The following is a 20066-nucleotide window of genomic DNA, read 5'->3' on the forward strand; positions in this document are numbered from 1 at the left end:
AGAAAGAAAAAAGAAAAGAAAAGAAGACAGAAGAGAAGGAAAAAGGAGAAGAAAGAAAGAAAAGAGAACAGAAGGAAAAGGAAAAATAAGAAGAAGAAGAAGAAGAAGAAGAAGAAGAAGAAGAAGAAGAAGAAGAAGAAGAAGCGCAAGCTAAGGGAGAGGGGGCGGGTGAGGGGGGGTGGTGCGTGCACATGGAGAGGGGGAGGGAAGGGCAAGCGAACCTAAATGGAGAGGGTGGCAGAAAAGAAAAGAAGAGAGGGGGGGTGTGTGTGTGGGGGGGGGGGGGGGGGGGGGGGGGGGGGGGCAGGTCGCGCTACGATTTTCGTTCCTTGCTGTTGCTCCAACTTATTGCTCCATTTCCAATTAAAAAGGTGAATCTCGTCTCATTGTTTGGCATGAGTAGTTCCCATTGTTGTAAATGTTCTAAACACTAATTATATGTGGAGATCTGATGGGTGTTCTGTTGTAGACGTCCCAAAAGAAAAAACACTTTCTCACGAAGAAATGCTGTTGTAATTTCTGCATTCTTTGGTCAAAAGTTAGACTTTTGACTGCCATGGTGTGTGTGCTCGTTTAGGGTATGTTAAAAAATGCTGAATCAGCAGTTTTCACTAGTTTTAAGCTCTGAATACTTCAGTTTAGCTTGCTGAAATAGTTGATTGTTATTCAATTGAAATTGCTGTCAGCAGGTCTCCTGTTTTTGCTGATGTTTCATTGTTGACATGATAAGGGAAAATTTTGATTTGCTGGATGTTTTTTCTTGTTTTGTAGTGTTAAAAAATCCCTTTCGATTCAGAAGAATCAACCTCTTTGGAAACAGGTAAGCCTTTGGTAGTGACAGACTGTTTGATGAGTAATGACTTGAAGATCAGTTTTTTGCTACAAAAATTTTCCAATTTATAATAGGGGTTTAGAAAGGTGAATATCTCAATACACAAATCATGGTGGATGGAAAATTGCGATACTTCTCCCTTTTGTATATTTTATCATACTTAATAGAAGTCTCTTCTCCGGAAAAAAAATTGCGATACTTACATGCATCTGAATCCATGTCTAGTGCTATCATGCTGACGCCTTAGTCTGTCTTTGTCTGTTTTTTGCCCGTTTGGAAAAATCCTTTCATTATTAAAGAAAACTGCATCAGAGAAAATAGATACGATTCCTCTAGCAAGGTAAAAGTCTGAAGAGGGGGACTCCCTCCATGGTTGGCCGTTTGCAAAGTGGGGTTCCCAGGGTTTGATGTGTAGTCTCTGTTCCTGCATAGTCTGGGAACTTCCGTGGCAGTGCTCCCACTGGCACAGAGGGTGTGGATGAGGTCTATCTGGATGGCATCAGCTGACTTTGCAAGAGCTGTAATGGTTTCACAGCACCTTTCCAATCAATTGACCAATCGACTGCAAGAGGGGGATGTACACTTTTCCGAGGCCTGGGAAGCAAACTGTGACAGGAAAGCCAGATAGTCCTGCAAGGGGTCGGATGCGGCGTTGAAGCGGTGGTGCCATCGAGCGATGAACGCTTGAGCTGTGCATATCGCGACATGCCCAGGAAAATGAATATTAGTGATTTTTTCGTCTTGCCAATCAGGGCTGCTTGAAGCAAATCCGGAATCTGACCACATGCTGGGCGTCTCTCTACGAGCTTGCAAACCAATGAAGAGGCCATGAGGGAGGAGACTGTTGATGCCAAGAGCTGGACGTCCGCTTCGGAGAATAAGCAAGGGGCAGGAGCCTCGGTTGGGGATGATGGAGTTGCTGCGATGGAATCCTCGTGAGGGGGTGAAGACCAGTGTAAGCCGACACTCGCTGAAAGAACAGCAATCCAAATGCTGGAACCTGAGGATAGGGCGTGGGAGCAAGGTTGCGAGGGACGAGGGAAGGGTGGAAAGCCATATAGGCAAAGGCCAGAAAACAGAATGGGAAGGAGTCGGGAGGGTGACGGGGATGGAAGAGGTAGAGATGGGCGAAGGAGGGCGGGTGTGAGAGAGGAGTAGTCGGATGGGAAGGAGGCAGATGGGCGGGAAGGCGGGCAGATGGGCAGGAGGGCAGAAATGCAGCTAAGAAGAAACGCTTAGAAGGGCAGATGGGCGGTAGGGCAGGCTGAGGAGAAGGCAGACGGGAGGCTGAAGGGCAGACGAAAGAGGGCAGAGGGCCCACAGTATGCCCAGGAGGGCAAAGGGGGGAGCTTCAAGCTCGATCTTGGTACCTTCCGTGTTGTCCAGTCTTGCAAACCTTGTTCCAAGTTTCTGTGAGACTTTGTATGATAGTCTGTCCTTATTTTTCGATAAACAATCAAAACTTGGTCGCTTTTTGTTCAAATTGTGGCAAAAATTATATATATATATATATATATATATATATATATATATATATATATATATATTATTTTTGCCACAAAGGAGTAAGTACAAAAAAGATCCTTCAATTAGATAAAGAGAAAACAGCAACAAAGGAGTAAGTACAACCACGAAGGGCTAAATACAAACTCGCCTCATATAGGGGTGGGAAACAAGTGATCATAAGGGGGAGAGATGCTTCTCCTCCGGCTGGCCGCTCTATGAGGTGGTCTGTAGTGCCAAATGTGGTCACCGCCTCTATCTGTGAGGAAAGGGCCAGGCCTCCAAAGTCTCAAGAAGGCTTCCTGCCGCTTCCGCATGCAGTCAGAACCTCCCTGCAGCTGCCCCCACTGACCACGGAGGGTGTGAATGATGTCAAGCCATATTCTCTTGATGGTCTCAACCGGCGGAGTGTGGGTACCCTCGATGGCCTTGCTACATCTAGCACGCTAGATGTGCCACTTTGCTATGCTACTGCAAATCTCCCAGCGCTGGCATGAGCTTGGTCGCCAGACACTTGCAGGTGGGGCTGTGACTGGTACTACTGCAATACGATGGTGGGAGACCTGAAGGGCATCGCCTCTCCCATCTTGCTCGTAAGTCCGTGACCACTCTAGCCTTGGTGGCCCAAGTGATAGTACCCCAAGTGATAATCCGGGTCGATGCCCTGTCCATAGCAAAGTTGCGGAGAATCCGCTACCAAATCTGTTGAGCCTTCAGGCAATCCCAAAGGCAATGTCACTGAGACTCCTGGGGGTGGCTGCACCTCGGGCAAGCTGTTGACCGACCTCCGACTGCCAGCCAAGTACTCACTGCCAAACTCCTGTGTGTCGTCAACCGAGTGATCCTCCTCGGCTGAAAGCTGTCCCAAAGCCACTTCCAGAAATTTGAAAGGAAGCGCTGTGATAGGCCCTGAGACTACCTGTGTGTTGCTGTTGCCGGTGTGCCATCTATCTTTGATATCTGGATCTTGCGGCGGAGCCGCGGTGTATATGCAAAGAAAGGGGCATCCAGAGTCTCCACTTGATCTGTGGGATCATGCCACGTCCACTCTCTAGGGTCCCACTGCAACTGTGTGAGAGGTCGGCACTCCCAAATCCATAACCACCAAAATCTCTCCGTTCACCTTGGCCGGTGCTAGATCTATGTGCCATGCACATGCCCGAAAACCAATCTCCCTCACCCTCTGCCAGGTGCAGCCTTTGAAATCCTCCAAGGGGTGCTCTGATCTCTGTAATCTGCCATGTAATCCAATAGAAAAAGTGAGCAGACCACTGTCCTCATCTGCTTCAGAGACCGCCATGAGGATATCGTGTCTGGTGAACAGACCTAGCCACACCGGGGGGGGGGGGGGGGGGGGGGGGGGGGGGGGGGGGGGGTCTGGTCTGGAACAAGAGTCTACCACTCCGGAGCAATAGCTAAGTCAATGTTGATGCTGAGCCTATCTCTACCCCGGATCCCTGTCAAGCCTCTCCTCCTCCTCCTCCTAAGGTAACTGCATGTGTGCAACCCAATCTCAAAGAGACCTGGCTGGTCCCATGCTCAAGGCGCCGTAGGATATGTGCGGTCGAGCCCCTAGCATGTGGAGTGCTCCTCGAGATCCATTGGAAAGCCTCAACTGGTCGCCAAGTCGGGGTGGGTGTTGAGCCTAGTTGATCGGTGCTCCTGATGCACAACAAAAAATGATAAATCTCTATCGCCTCTGTGAATCTTTGGATATTCCCAACATCTCCAGCAAGGTAGGCTGCTTGTCGTGCTGCAAACTCTGAGTCCTGCAGCTCTCTCCTGCGTGCGGAGGGGAAGACGCATTCCCTGAAGTCCGGTCTCTTAGGCAGAGAGAAAACTACTCTTGGCCTCAGCTACAAATAGAAAGAGGTATGGTGCTAGAGGACAGCCCTGCGAACCAAGCGAGAAAGTGGGAATATGTCACCTCGGGCTCCCTGAATGGGAACCTGGCTGTGAGGTGCTGAATAAAGTCTTGAGACTCCGCGAATTCACTCCATGGGGAATCCCATCCGGCTCATAGTGCTTAAGAAAGCTCCAATCCACCCTACCATAAGCTTTCCCAAAGTCAAGGAGTAGCACAATGAGGTCTTGCTATCGCATCCTGGCCGAAGCTGTCGCCTCCCAAAAGGTAAAGATGTCCAAATTTCAAAATACTCTGATCCTGAACAAAACCAGTCTGAGTGTCATGGATCAAGTTTGGGAGGGAAGGCTGAAGTTGCCTGTTGATGGCCTTGGCCAAAATCTTGTAGGCCGTCCCTAGAAGGGTGATGGGTCTCCACTGTCGGATCTCCAACCTATGACCACTCTCCTTGGGAATCAAATGTATCAAGCCCTTTGTGAGCCTCTGTGGCATGGCACTTGTGAGCATAATCTCATTGAAGGCAGTGCCAAGGCCACCTTCCATGAGGTCCCAATGGCGTAGAAAGAAAGAAGCAGGAAGCCCATCCGCCAGCGAGCATTTGCCCCTAGGACCTCGGTAATGCCTTCACCACCTCCACCAGCTCCTGTGCAGTGCAAGGGGTCAATAAGAAAGACCGAAGGGAGGAGGGAACCACCTCTCTCGTGTGTCTCTAGACTCTTTCGCGCACATCCATCACCGGGGGGGATAATGGGGCACTAGTGAGAGAAGACCGGAAGAAATCCGTGGTGATGGCTCTCACGTGTAGAGAATTGGAAACAATAACTCCATCTTCGCCACGTAGCCTGCGAATTCCGTCTCTCCTCCTGTGTGGACTGGCTATCTCAAAGAAGTCTCCAGTAACTCTGTCTTCGGCTTGCGTCCAGAATGAGGCCCTGGCATGGTTTCTATACTCCACCCTCCTCTCCTCAATGGACCGAATCTTCATGTGGGCGGCAGGGATCTGATTCTCAATCCACGGGCTGTCTGGGGAACTCTCCTGAAGACGTTGTAAAGAGGCTAGGCCCCTCCTCAGACTCCTCTCCTACTCCCGAAATCCCCCCAATCTACTCTGGGCTGCCTCCTACAAGAAAATATTGACCTCCCCAAGGCCCTCATCCAAAGTGCACGTTGCAAATCCTGAGGAAAAGTCGAGACCCATCCATATTTGCTCAATCTAGCTACAAATCCTGAGGTACTGAATGAGGCTGTCTAGAACCCTGGAGCTCACATGTCTGTCATGCCTCCATGGGTTCTCTAGGGACAGAATAACTGGGGCATGATGTGAAAACGCAGTGCCTGGCAGAATACCAACCATGCCTCCACAGTTGCAAGCCCACTCGTCAACATAAAACCTCTCCTACCGAGAGAGGTTCGGGCAGTGCTCCGCCTATCCGAGCGAGAGAAGCTAAGACTCCCAGGGCTGTGCCCAAACTCTGGAAGATGCGAAGGGTCCTGTCGCCTAAGAATCAGTATCATCTCCTCCCATGGAGAGTACTCCACCCTTGAGACTGTGGCCGTGCTACCTCCAAGTGTGTCCTCTGTTGCCTCTATCATGTTGAAGTCACCGCCCATGCACCAAAAATCAGACTGGGGCAGGGCTTGTCGGACGGTGCTCCAAAAGATAGTTCTACCGGCACCCGCATTCGGGGCATAAATGTTCAGGAAGCCAATGCTATCTCCAATCAGAATGGTACCCACTGAGCATGTCTTGGCACTATGACTCCTGATCCTGTCACAGACGGCAGAATGTGCTCACTAACAGAGAGACACACTCCTCCCTGCATCCCTGAAGGGCCGAGGGATGGAGACCAAAAAGTATGACTCCTGCCTGGTAGAATCTTCCCGCAGCTGCGGGTATGCCCCTCAGTAAGATGGTGCTCTTGGAGGAAAAGAAGGTCGATAGATCTCCCCACCATTGCTAGATGCAGCTCTCCTCTAAGGACGCCTTGTCTCTGAAAGCAGTGAGGCGCCCCTAAGCCCTGAATGTTCCATGAGACAATCCTTATATCAATCTCTGTGTTAGGTGGATCTACTGGAACTGCCCTCCACTCGAAGAGTCTGGGCGCGGGCTTAGACGGGGAATAGTCACAATCTCTTCTGTTGCGGAGTTGCGCCAAGTGGGCGTGAAACTTGCCCTCCATGTACTGCCACTCTGCCCGAGCGCGAGAGTATGCATACTCCATGCTCTAGCGATCACAATGGAGGTATCTGTAAGAAGGGGAGAGAGGTACTGCAAGAGAGGTATGCATTGTTGGTCATGACCACTCCCGGCTCGTTCACGTGTGAACACAGCTTACTCACGGGCACTTTTTCCCTGTGACTGGACACAGGTTTTTTCCCCGTGTGAACATACTTATGTGTGTTGGGCTCCGCTAGGTCCCTTGGAGAGATTGGCTTGCACACAGGCAGCTGCTCCCGGAGGCTCAGGAGAGAGACCTGGCAAGGATCAGGGGTAGAGACAGACTTAGTCTTGACATCGACTTTGCCATTCTCCAGGAGTGGCCGGCACGGACCCCCCCACAGTGGCTAGGCGTATTTACTAGGCATGATACTCTCTTGGTAGTCCATGGCACGGATGAGGGCTGTGATTTGCGGCAGGATTCAAATGCCCAAGGTTGATGCCACCGTGGCAAAAGTAGTACATTGGTAGTCATAAGGCCTCTCATTGTGTTCTCTTAGATTTTTGGAAGAGGCTCTGTGATAGTTTTTGGCTTTGAAAGATCACCCTCTTTCTTTGGCTGATGGCACAGAGGAGCTTGGTGGTTGGTACGTGGTTGGCCATTGATGGTCGACCAGCCGCTTGTTCGAGGTGTGGCCACCCTCAGGAGTCTCAGCAACATCGTCTTTGGGATTGCCTGAGGGCTCTGCAGGTTTGGCAGCAGATTCTCTGCATCTGCACGATGGACAGCTCCTCGACCCGTATCATTACATGGGGCATTGTCGCTTGGGCCACAGAGGCTGAGGTTGTGAGGGCTTATGAGGAGGAATGTCCCTTCAGTTCTCTCACCTTCGCATTTTGGCAGTTCCAATCCCAGCCTCATCTACTGACCACTAGAGACCCGACTCATGTCAGAGATGGGAGATTTGCAGTAGCATTGCAGCCTGGCACATACGGAGAGCTAGATGTGGTAAAGCCATCGAGGGTACCCATACTCTTCTTGTGGGGTCCGGTAGGCGCATTTGGCTGGACATCATCCATACCCTTTGTGGTCAGTGCGGGAAGTTACGGGGTGGCTTTGACCACATGCGGAAGCGGTGGGAAGCTTTCTTGAGGCTCTGGTGGCATGGCCTTTTTCTCACGGATAGAGTTGGGGATCCCACTTGGCATTACAGACCACCTCTGCTCCCCCGACCCCTCCATGAGATAGGTTTCTCCTCATAGAGCGGCCAGGCGGAGGAGAAGTGCATCTCTCTCCATCTTTTGATTATTCGATCCCTTCCCCGCACAGCCCTTCGTGGTTGTATTTAGCCCTTCATGGCTGTTTTTTATTAACCAATAGAAGGATCTTTTTCACAGGGAACAAAAAAATTGTCGAGAACTTTACATGAGTTACCGATGGTTTTCTTCTATAAAGATTTATGTATGCATGTTAATGTTTATTGGTTTGGCAGGTGGACTCAAGGTTTGTTTGGAACAAGCAACTAATGGAAGATCTCGTTGAAATGCAGGTCTGAGGTTTTTGCTGCTACTGGTTATGCATCATTGTTTGGAGTAAAAATGTGGTTTTTCAAATGATCATTGATTGTAGTTACTTATCAATGGAATGTATTATGTACTCACAGCTTGACTCCTTTGCACTCCCCGTGATTCAAGGAAATATCCTTAAGATTGATTGCAATATTGCTTGTCGTGCGTAAGCATCCGGTCTCCTAAGGTGTTGTTTACCTACCTTTTGAAATTGGAAGCTATTATTCATTCAATTTGTGTTCATTGTGTTCATTGAGTAAAAGTTTGTTATCACAAAAAGTATCAGGGAGGATGCCACAGCTCCAACAGATCTCTCTCTCTCTCTCTCTCTCTCTCTCTCTCTCTCTCTCTCTCGTGTGATTTCTTGACTTACTAGCACGCTTTCAGACATTTGAGTTGGAATTGGAGAGAACACTTGTAAAAGTGTCTCTAATTGCCCGTCGTTGTGTTCGCCGGATAGGTAAATCATTTGCATTTTGGCACTGCTATATTTTGCTGTTTGTTTTGTTCACTCTGGAAACACAGTATAAAACTTACAGTCATCAGCTATCATATTGAATTAGGTACACGGATGTGGAGAAGAGGAGCTAATTTTGATGGAGATGTAGCAAACTTTGTAGAAACTGAGCAAATTTTAGAAGTCGATGGACATGTAGCATCGTATGTCCAGGTATGTCCAGACATTTTGATTTGCTTAAAGTTCGAGAGAAAATTGTATTCTCTCTCTCTCTCTCTCTCTCTCTCTCTCTCTCTCTCTCTCAGTATTCCAATTGTGCAGGTTAGGGGCTCCATACCTGTCCTCTGGCAGCAAGTTGTAGACCTAACATATAAACCTAAATTTCAACTTGCCAACCTGGATGAGACGGTAAGCACTTCATGTTGCCGGCAGTCTTCTGCTGCTGACGCTTAATTGCTGGAATCAACTTCGCATTTATCTTCAGATTAGGTTAATTTTGTGGCTTCTGGCTTGTCACACGGACACATTTGCATGTGCACACACACACACACGCACTCTTTTTTTTTTTTTTTTTTTGGGTGAAACCACAGTTTATATTGAATAGCAAACTGTGTAGTCATAGTCACGCAGGTGGAACTATGAGAACGAACTAAAAAAACTGGGAAAATTCTTCAAAGTGCTGGAGAGAGAGCTTGCCAAGATCATAGCAATCTCGAAGAGACCGGAGTAAGGCAGCACGAAAATAGGGGAAGGGATGAACAAAATCACCAGAGAATTGCAGATGTTTTTTTGGTGGAATAGATGGTCCAGAGAGCCCAGAAGCGCACCCATGCAAAGAAATCATCATACCCCAGTAAGGTCGGGGACAATCTGCCAAAAATCCAAAAAAGTCACCCAAAGTGCTGTCGAGCGAATCTCTACTGTAGTAGTGCTGTCAAGTGTTGAAGAAAATCGCGGGAATGCAAGCAACTCCACAATAAGTGAGGTACGGTCTCGGGCACAAGGCGGCAACATCGACATAAAGCTAAAGCAATACGCCTTTGAGCCAATAGAGTGCCAACTGGTAGTGCGCCCGTAATGCAGGCATAAAGCAGCGCACTAAGTGGGCAGCCGTGACGTACCGATTTACCCAAGGTCCAAGCGGCCGAAGGTTCCCGACCAAAAATACATTGAGTAGTACCCTCCCTGGTATGGCCAATAATTCACATTTCGCATTTTGGGTTCAAATCCCTTCCGATCCATCACCCCAGCTATGAAGTCCCAGTGGACAATGTCAAATGCCTTAGCAATATCTACTTGCATGATCAAGACATCCTGGTCAATATACTTGGCATACTTCATACCCATGTAGGCATTTGCTATGCTGTCCATAATTTGCGGCCTGGGAACAAAGCCGTATTGTGCCGGGTGCAATCCTGAGTGAAGGTAGCCCTTAATGCGATTAACTATCATTTTGGTGACCAATCGCCTAAATTCTCACAGAGTTGCTTTTTTGGGAGCAATTTCAGCAAGCCTTCCTTCCAAGGATGAGACAACATGTCGTTACGCCAACATTGATTAATCATACATAGCAATGGAAGCTTCAATTCCAGCCAAAATGTGTGAAAGAATTCAACCGTCAAACCATCCCACTTGGGAGACTTCCATTTGCCAGTCTCAATCTCTAGCTGGTGTGAGGATGTGCGCATCTGACCAATAGCACACCGTACCCCATGAGAAAGATGAGTATCCATGTAGCTGGGTCTAATCACAAACCCATCCTCCGTGAGCTGGAGAAGATGATCTCTATAGAGAGCCATCTTCGTACCAAGCTCGTGTGTCGGCTGTATCCATGTCCTCCTAGTGTCCAGCTGAGTCAAGTCTTGCCTGATAAGTCTGGTAATCTCTGCCCGTGTGAGAGAGAGGGAGGGTGCATCCAGGGAGTACTGAAACGGAGGTAGCCTGTCCATACTAAAGCCATGCAGTTGGAACCAAGCTGTCAACTATGCATACCAACATGATCCGTCTCCCTGGGATGCCAACTGTCGTGAAGCCTCCAGGGCTAAGCGAGCATATCTGTCTCTAGGGAGAGCCCAAGTGCTATGTATAAAGGAGACTGATCGAGTGAGTGCCTCTACTACCAATGGGGGGGCAGCCATCTCTGCACGGATAATATCATGTGGTACGGAGGCCTTGGCCCTAATCATCCGGGAAATCATAGAAACCAAGGACCTCTCCATACGTCTCCATCCATCAGTGCTACCAGCTCGGCTGTGGTGATCCGCTGAGGGTCCCCATATCTCCACTCCATACAGCATGGCTGAAGTGACCAAAGTGTCAAAGAGCCAGAGCTTTGTTTGGGGTTCCTGAAACTGAACCTGCGAACACATCCTCTCTAGTCTCCCCAATGCTGCATAAGCTCTGGTCAATCTGGTCTCCGCTGCTCTCCTCAAGGAAAATAGTGGGCCACTAAAAACCACACCAAGGTAAGTATATGCATCTGTATACTCCACTGTCTCTTGACCATATGTAAAGTTGGACATTGACCTCCTAATCCACTGTGCTGTGGTGTTAAACACCATCACCTTGGTTTTACCAAGGTTAACAGACAATCCACTGTCCTCTGCAAACATGTGCAATGCATCCAAATGACGCTGCATCCCCTCTGGAGAATCTGAGATCAGCACAATATCATCAACATACAATAACAGCGGAATCCATGTCCCTGCTAGCTGTGCTCCTCTGTCAACCCTTGTACATGATATTATTCTCCTTGGGCGATTATTGGGGCGGGGGAGAGGGGGGGTTGCTCCATTTTGGCCTCTATGTGGTGTGAGTGCACATTTCTTTTACAATTTTGTGGAAGTAAGTGGCATATGTTAAGGTTGTGGCCAATTTAAGTCTTTAATTGCATTAAATGGTCAAGTGCTTTGTGAAACCCCTTCTGCCCAACTCTTAGTTATAGTGACTGTCTAGAAGAGTGCCGCCACTACCATAGGAGGTGCATCAAACTCTGCCTGCATAATCTGATATAGGACTGATAGCTTGCTGCGGGTCATGTGGGAGAGCATCATGGCCACTCTATTCGTTGCTAGGCATCTCCAGAAAGATCTCGCGCCCAAAAGGGTGCTCCATACATTAATGCCGGGCTGACTAGGGTGTCAAAAAGCCAACTCTTTGTCCTCATTTCCTGGAAATGAGCGTGGAATCATTTTCTCTTATTGAGGGGCAGGGCTGTGTGTCCTCGGATCAATCTAGCTTCTGTTGCATGCTGCATGGCAAATTGTGGGCTGGAAAAGGTGACTGTGAGGTATACGAAGGATCGGACAATCTCCACAGGACTGCCCATGTAGGTTCTCCTCGTGCTTTACTGATAGAGAGTTTGTGTTTTCCAAACAAGGTAGAAAAAAATATTTACGAATGGATGCTTTTGATGAATAGCAAAGCATTACCCTCCTTTTGGGTTGACAATAATTTCGATATGAATTGGCTGCAGCCGAAAGTGGTGGAACGGCATTTTCAGGACCTTGCCCAGAGATATGGATCTGTTGTTGCTGTTGATCTGGTGAATCAGGTGAGAACCTGTTTACCGTTCTATTGGATGACTGCTTGGTTGAATCCTTCTGTGCTAAATCGAAGATTTGTCTGGATCATCTTTGCAGCATGGGAGTGAAGCTGTTTTAAGCGTGGCATATGGAAACGCTATTCAGAACATAGTCAATGAAGACATACAGTAATACTCGTTGCTGATCCTGTGTGTGCATGTGCGCTGTGTAGTGTGAAGTTCCCCATAAATATTTTACAGATAGATATTTATCTTTCTGAAAGATGTCTGAATGATCAAAGGCGCAAATGTTTGCAGCTATGTTCCATTTGACTTTCATCGTATCTGTGGGCAAGTAAAGTTTGAACGTTTGTCTTTTCTTTATGAAAAGATCGAAGACCAACTAAACAGGCAAAGGTGTGTTTGATGTTATGTACACGAATATGTTGAAGTGGGGCATTTAAATATCTGAAGTGGGGTTGTGTGTGGAAGTCTATGTGCTTTTCTTTCTGCATTTCATGTATTTTGGAATTAATCATCACAAAATAATAAACAGGCAAGATAAAGTGTGGATTGAGATGATGGATGAAATGCACTGCTCTGGTGGTACAGATATTTTTTAATGACAGACATGGGGAAGATATTGGAAGAGCAAAAAGGAGTTGTTAGAACCAATTGTATAGACTGTTTGGATCGCACTAATGTCACTCAGGTACTTGTCCTTTTACTATTTATGTGTTTATTGGAGTGTGAAACTTTGAACATTGAGTGTAGTGTTGGCCAAACTATTCAAAGTTGCTAGTTTCAGTTGATGACAAGACACCTGTGTTGCAGGATACCAATTGACACCTCGAGGATCTTTAACATTTTTCCTTTTCAAATGTAGTAGAGGTTCCTTTTATGCCACTAGGATGCAGTAGAATTTTACACTGATTGTTACTTTGGTGTCATCTCCCATGTTATTGCAACCTACCTTGTGGCTGCTCACGTGCTTTATTGCCCTATATTTGTAGGAAAGAGGAATAGACGAAGGTGGGAAGAGAGAACAAGAAGAAAGAAAGATGTGAAGAGAGGAGAGAAGAAAGAGGTTTTATTTATGTCTAGGAAAGACCGGAAGGGAAAATAAGACCAAAACTAGTGCATGTGATCTGTGAATAACTGTATGCCAACCAAACAAGAAAGGAGAAAAGAGAGAGGAGCAGAGAAGTGAGAAGATCTTATTCAGGATTTTTAAAGTTTTGGGAAACTTTGTCTCGGTAGACTGTAGTCACCCTTCGCAACGTTGTTTGGGTTGACTCTTTGGACAACTCCTTGACCTTTTAAGGACCATTTCTTGCAACTTTTTCCTGCACTTTCTTTTGCATGGTGCTCCATTTTGTTTTCAATGAAACAATTAACCTTTTTTTTAAACGTTATAAGAGTTTTCTCTACTGTCTTGATTAACTCTAGATCTTGCAACAGATAAAACCATGTAGCCAATTACTTCCTAAGGCTAAAACGTGCTTTTGGGCCAATACATATATTGATGCCCCAGGCTTCTCCCTAACTCTTCACTGTCCTAGCCTGTAGATTTAAATACAAGACATGACTCTTCAAAGGTGAGAACTTAGAAGGTGGTTCTCGTGATGTAAAAAATGGGTGATCAATCATCTGTGACAATTGGAAATTAAGAGCACTTCACAAAGCACCCATGTTCATTTCAACTAATAAGAACCCTCATCTCCTCACATTTCATGCCTATTTTAGTGCTTATTTGATCTTTGTTGGATTATTCCCATAAGTCATTTATTGAAGCCTGGGCCTTAAGGGCCATGTGCCAACCCATGAATGGCCTAATAATCAGAGTGTTGGAGAGCGTGGAATCCATGGTGGCATAGGACCACACGTCACCGAGGTTTTTGCCTAGGGACTTAGTGATGTGTAGCATGGGGGACTAGCTGGCCATAGTGCGCTGCGTGAGTATGGTGTGGCCAGTTAGGTGCATTGTGGATGCTAGGTCACTGGTATATATATCGATGGGTCGTTAAGACTAATTATGCCATGCTAGGGTTTGATCTTTTTGGAGCACTGTTAATCCTATTTTTCTTCACGTTTTGTGAGCTTAGCTGGATGATCCCATTGTCATGCAATCGTTTTTAAATTTCGACAGTTGGAGTGTAATTTTAAATCCAAGTAATGGCGAAGACTGTGAAGGAGACTTGTAAACGACAAGGTCAAGGCAAGTGGAACTTTTGATTGTGTCTTATCAACCTTTACCAAAGGGGTATCGAATGCAATCATTTGCAATCAATTGGTAGTGCAATTTTGCAGCTATTTGTGCATTTGATTTTGGAATTTAGATTATGCCAAGGATCACAAGATCTAGGCGGTTTTGGTTCAAGGGTCGAGTGGCTCAAGAACCCGAGTTGAATTTAATGGACACATGATTCAAGGAACTGGTAGCTCACATGTGGAACTAAATCTAGGCGGTTTTGGTTCAAGGGTCGAGTGGCTCAAGAACCCGAGTTGAATTTAATGGACACATGATTCAAGGAACTGGTAGCTCACATGTGGAACTAAGGATACTAATTTGTGGCTCAGGACTCGCATAGCATGTTAATTGCGTGAGGAGTGAATTCTACTTTGATTAATCATATCATTAAAGGAAACGTATACTCAAGCTCAAGAGAGCCGTGTTTGTGATGATACTTGGATTGAAGTGCACATTCTGTTGAGTCAAGAAGAATTTTGGGGTTAAGTAGACCTATGAGTTTATACTAGGTGATTTGTGAAGATAGATTTGATTGTGCAATAGATAGGGCCTGATATGGTCAAGATGACCCAGTCTTTGTAATAGCAAGCTAGCTGGTTAAGATAATGCATGAGAAGAGGTGCAAGTTGAACGTTTTGTACATTCGACACCTTGGTTCATGTCGAGGATAAGTACGTTCAAATTATTTTAGTATCGGAATATTTGACAACTTTATTCCTTTTGAGGAGAAGGTTGTGACTTGTCTGAATTGATTTGGTATTGTAATTCATCTAAATTTCAAAAACTTCAAGTGGTAGTGATGTAGAATCTGAAAACTTGAAAGTCTAAATGGGCACCTCTGTAAGATATGCTTGAAATCCAAGTAAGCTACTTAGGGAAAGATCATGAGGATGGTGTAGACATCCGTAGTAAGGGTGCATGTGTTGCTTGTTCTAAGTGGGACACAGGTGATTTCGAGGGTCAAAAGAAACCCTAGTGATCAGAATTAAAATGCAGTTTTTGGACCATGGATTCCACACTTTCCAGCGCTTCAATTATTGGGGTCCATTTTTTGAGTGTAGGCCATGGCAGTCCTATGGTACGTATCTTTTTAGTGTCTTTGTTAAGGATATGAAATGGAACGTGTTGGGATGAGGTTATAGGAGAGGCACCTAAAAATACAAACATGATGTGCTCGCTTGCAATCTTTAGGTGATTTTCTCTAATGAATCTTCGACAAAGTTATGAAGTATATTCGAGCTTTAGTAGAAGCCATGAAGATACGGCGGCAATGAGATCATTATTTTGGAAGTCAAAAGGTTGGATGTTGTACATAATGTAGGTTTAAAAGAAACATTACCTTGTAAAGGCTTTATGAAGAATGATAGGGCAAACTCATGAGGATGTTGTAGACATGCATATCATGAGGTTCTAAGAGAGCCACCTAACATTACGAACATCATCTGCTGGCTTGCAATCTTAGGTGATTTGCTCTAAAGATTCTTTGACGAACTTGTGAAGTATATTCAAGCTTCCGTAGAAGCCTTCAAGATATGGTGACGATGAGATTGTTATTTGGAAGTCATGTTGTACAGGGGTAGATTCTAAAAAACCATCATTTTATAAAAGCTTTATGCAGAGGGATAGTGCAAAATCATGAGGATGATGTAGACATGCGTATGTTGCTCAAAGTGACCCAAATGATTTCATGGCTCAATGAAAACCCTGGTGATCGGAAGTAATCTGCAATTTTTGGAACATGGATTCCACGCAACAAGATCTATCTTTTGAGTGTAGGCCATGTTCTTGCTCCGACTTCATCTATGCTTCATTGCCGGTTTGCTACTCAGAGTTGGTTCATCAGTACCTCACATTAGAGGCCCTCTTTTACTAGATTACATTCACCATTATACATTATATTCATTCATCCAATTTCCTGCTGTGTTGATTTGCTCTGATCTCTCACACATCAGGTGACAGGTCATGCGGTATGTATGCTTTTAGTAATTTTGTTAAGGATACGAGTCATGACATGGAACATGTTGGGATGAGGTTTCTGAGAGAGGCACTTGTAATCTTGAGGTGATTGCTGTTAAGAACCTTTGACAAAGTTGTGAAGTATATTCAGGCTTCAGTAGAAGTCTTCAAGATATGGTGATGATGAGATCGGTATTTGGAACTCAAAAGGTTGAATGTTGTACATGATGTAGATTTAAAAGAAACCATTAACTTGTAATATCCTTATGGAGGAGGATACTAAACATACGTAGCACAATTTGGAAAATTTGCATAAACATTTTTCTTAGACATATGGATGCACAATCAAAACTAAGAGCTTTTTCTTCTAAACAATGTATGAGTGAATTCACTGAAAATTTGAATATGAAAAGAATGATGAAAATATGCTGAGTCTTATGCACGTTACCCTAGTTTATGACTTTTAACCTAAGCCACTATGGTAAATGAATGGAGCTTGCTTAATTGGAAAAGTGGTGTAAAGGTAGTGAAAGTTTGATGAACTGCTAAATTATTGATAATATTTCTGAAAAGTCGATTTGAGCTTGAGTTTTTGCAAGCTTGGTATGGTTGAAACCTTTCATGCAGCTTTCTTTCTTTATTTTTCTTCACTCTTTCCAAGAGAACATTTTACATGATACAGAGCTTGCTGGGGCGGAAATCTTTGGAAATTCAGTTACGAAGGTTGGGAATTTTGGGCAGTCGGATAAAATGGACCAGTATCCAAATCTTGATGTCAAGTTCAAAGCTTGTAAGTTCCATAGCCCTCTTTTATTGAATATGGTGATGCATGTTCATATAGGTGTGTGGTCTTCCCGTCTCGTAGCTTTTTTGTGTCTGCATCCATGACACACTAGTTGAGCTCGTTTTTTTCTCAAATGTATGGTCTTTCTTAGCTGCATACACCATGCAGGCGACGACAGCAATATTGGAGTTTTCCTCAAATGTATTAATTTTACAATATCAGAAAGCACATTGGGAAGGGAATCTATTTCCTTTCCCCACTCCCCCCTCCTCCTCAAGAATAGATCCTTCTATTAGTTAAAAGAAAGCCCGGCAAGAGGTGTGGTACAACACTGTCTATGACAGTAAGAAAAACAGAAAAAAATGTGGGGGGGCTCCCTCTGGCTAGCCGCTCTCAGTGGGAGGCTACATCAGAGGGGGAGGGAAACCAAACCAGTGGCTTATATGCCAAATGACCGTGCCCTCCTTTCTGGTGAAGAAGGATCTGGTGCTCTGAGTGCAGAAGAAAGCGGCCCATTTTCTGTATGTATGCACATTGAGTCCCCCTCTAGGCTACCTCACAGGGCGTGAATGAGATCAACCGAGATAGCTGAAATGATCTCTGTGGGGGGAGTGGATCACCTGCAATAGTCTCCCTGCAGTGCGCTTGCAGATGTGCCAAATGACCAGGCTATAGATGTGCTCCTAGCGCTGGTATGTGCTAGTTTCCAGGGTCCAGTGTCAGCAGGCGGGGGCTGTGGATAATAAAATATAAGAATCTAACAGCTCGAGGTACCATCGGCGGCTCGCTGAAGCTCCGCGCTCCCCCCCTGCTCGCGCTTCTGTCTGCACTCCCCTCTCCCTGCCCGCCATCGCGCCTTCCCCCCTCTGCCTGCCCTCAGGTTTGCGCCGCCCCCCCCTTTCGCCTGGCTTGCCTGCGCTGAAGCGCCCCCCCCTCCACTGCTCTTCGCCTTCGCCCCCCCCCCCCCCCCCCTCCCGTAGCTCTTCGCCATCGCGCCCACCCCCCTCCTCTTCAGCGCCTCGCCTCCCCCTCCCCCTTCGCCAGCACTCACTTCCCCCTCTCTCGCCTTTTCGTGCTGCTTCCGCCCCCCCCCCCCTTGGGATCCGTCTTCGCCGCCTCTGCTCCCCCCCTCCTCTTCTTTCTGTTTTTCTCCGTCCCCAGGGATATTTTATTTTAATTTTTCTTTATAATTTTTTAAAAAAAAACCTTTTTACTTTTCGCCTTCCCCCTCCTTCGTGTGCAGCCCGGTTCATGCAGGTTCTCTGTCTCCGCTCCGCCTTCGACACAGCTTAAGACTTTGATGGAGGTTCCTCCCGCCCCACCTCAGAGGGACTCATCCGCAGCCCCCTCGCCCGCCCCCGAGGACTCCCCCATCAGGCTCTCCCTCTCGCTGGAAGAGGAAGCGAGCCTCGCCGCAGAGGTGGAACGCCTTCAGGCACATTCCACCATCTGCCTTATAGTCGGCACTCGCCCCAGCAGAGGGGAGATCCGGGATCTTCTCCAGGCCCGCCTTCTTGCAGATGTGGGCAAGATCCTGGACGTACAGCTACTGGGCCGTGGACATTACCAGATCGAGTTCGAGACCGCCCAGAGCATGGCCAAGGTCCTTGCCATGAGTCCCCTTGACATCAGGGGGTGCTCGGGCTTTCTTCAGACCTTGGCAGCATGGCTTTGACCCAGCAGCGGCCGAGCAGGGAGAGCGCCTCTTCCATGTTACAGTTTGCTTCCCTGGACTCCGCCGGGAGTATCTTCCGCTCCTCTCTAGGCTAGGAGCATTGGTGGGCTCGGTACTAGAGACTGGCCCCACAGCAGCTTCAGTGGTGGCCAGAGCAGCTGGGCTACCTTCGGTCAGAGTTTTGGTGTCTCACATCTCCTCCCTTCCTAAGGTCATTCAGCTACCTAGGATAGGGGGGGATGGATTGATCAGAGAGTGGAGTTCTCGGGGCTCCCGAACCAGTGCTTCATTTACAGGCAGGTCGGTCATCTGGCCAAGGCCTGCCCCCCTCGCAGGAGATCCCGACTCTCACCACAGCAGCAGGCCCCTGATGGCCCGCCCACAGATGCGGCTCGGCAGGCTGCCTCCGGCCAGGCCATAGCAATCTAAGCTTCTTTTCTAAGATATTAGATAAGAATAAAGGGATATATATATCTCAAACTCTAGGATTACCTTGAGGCTACTTGCTGCCTACTCACAGTTTTCTCTGTGTAGAGACCCTGACAGAAACAGAAAATTGTTTCGGCCATAACTCTCTGATAAAAACTCAGAATATGGTCATATAACCATTCAAAAGAATAGGAAGGCATCTGGTCTACAAGCCAACGCGGGCAGTATAGACAAAAACGTCTGTATATAGCCACAAACGCGCCATCTTTAGAAACGCATTATTTTTTGCAGTAGCAGCCATAGTCTCAGCCTCACTGGGTTCCCGTGAGGAACAGTTTTTCTCCCCTGCAGGAGGAGACCCCTGCGGGGCGACTGAGGACCAGGAGATGCCAGCACCCCCTCCTTCACCCCCCCCACCCCCGTCCCCTCCCACCGCCTCGCTTCCACCTTCGCCTCCTCCCATCCCCACTCTGGTTTCGGCAGCGGCTCCCTCTCCACCCCCCTCGCCCCCCCCTCCCCCCCCCCCGCCCGCCTCACCTTCCCGGGAGGCCCTGGCAGTCCCCTGGCGTTGACCTGCAGTCCGGAGGGCGCTGAGCACCGACCTCGCTCGAGCACCACCACAGAGGAGACCTACCATGCCGATTCGGGCTTCACGGATATCATCTATCCGCAGTTGGCTGAGTCGCCTCGGCATTAGACAGCGCTCGGAGGCTTTTGATTATGCCTTCACACGGCTTTTTGGAGCAGAGGACCCCATGAGCCAGCACCCATCCGAGTTCATGTAGTGATACCTCCGGCCCGCGGGGAGGAGGCACTTGATTCAGCGATGGCCTTCTCGTTCCCTCTATGTGGCCCTTCCGACCGGGAGTGGACTCTGGAGCTCGCTCTTGGCACTTTGAAGACTCAGGCAGTTGAGTTTTCTCATCATGTGAGCGATCTGGAGGTGACAGATGTGATGGGCCGACTATGGGAGTTGGCTCGTTTTTTCTTGGATCCCGGGAGTGTGGATGCCTCAGGGATTCGTCATTTGGTCGTTCGCATAGTGGCAGACTTAGCGCGCGACCA

At 47.3% G+C, this 20066-nt stretch overlaps 1 protein-coding gene across 1 annotated transcript in view; it reads left to right on the forward strand.

The window, feature by feature from the left end:
• The window catches only part of LOC147623475 (phosphoinositide phosphatase SAC6-like), a 127000-nt gene that overhangs the window by 99066 nt on the left and 7868 nt on the right, over positions 1–20066 (forward strand). The window contains 12 exon segments of the mRNA XM_086821636.1: positions 772–820; positions 7851–7907; positions 8022–8055; positions 8306–8386; positions 8490–8596; positions 8705–8791; positions 11859–11936; positions 12025–12095; positions 12225–12323; positions 12519–12618; positions 16796–16841; positions 16844–16903. Coding sequence (XP_086677762.1) covers positions 772–820; positions 7851–7907; positions 8022–8055; positions 8306–8386; positions 8490–8596; positions 8705–8791; positions 11859–11936; positions 12025–12095; positions 12225–12323; positions 12519–12618; positions 16796–16841; positions 16844–16903 — 869 coding nt within the window.

The sequence above is a fragment of the Cibotium barometz genome, chromosome 27 (assembly GCF_041138505.1).
Source record: "Cibotium barometz isolate CiBa-2024 chromosome 27, ASM4113850v1, whole genome shotgun sequence".
NCBI lineage: Eukaryota > Viridiplantae > Streptophyta > Polypodiopsida > Cyatheales > Cibotiaceae > Cibotium > Cibotium barometz.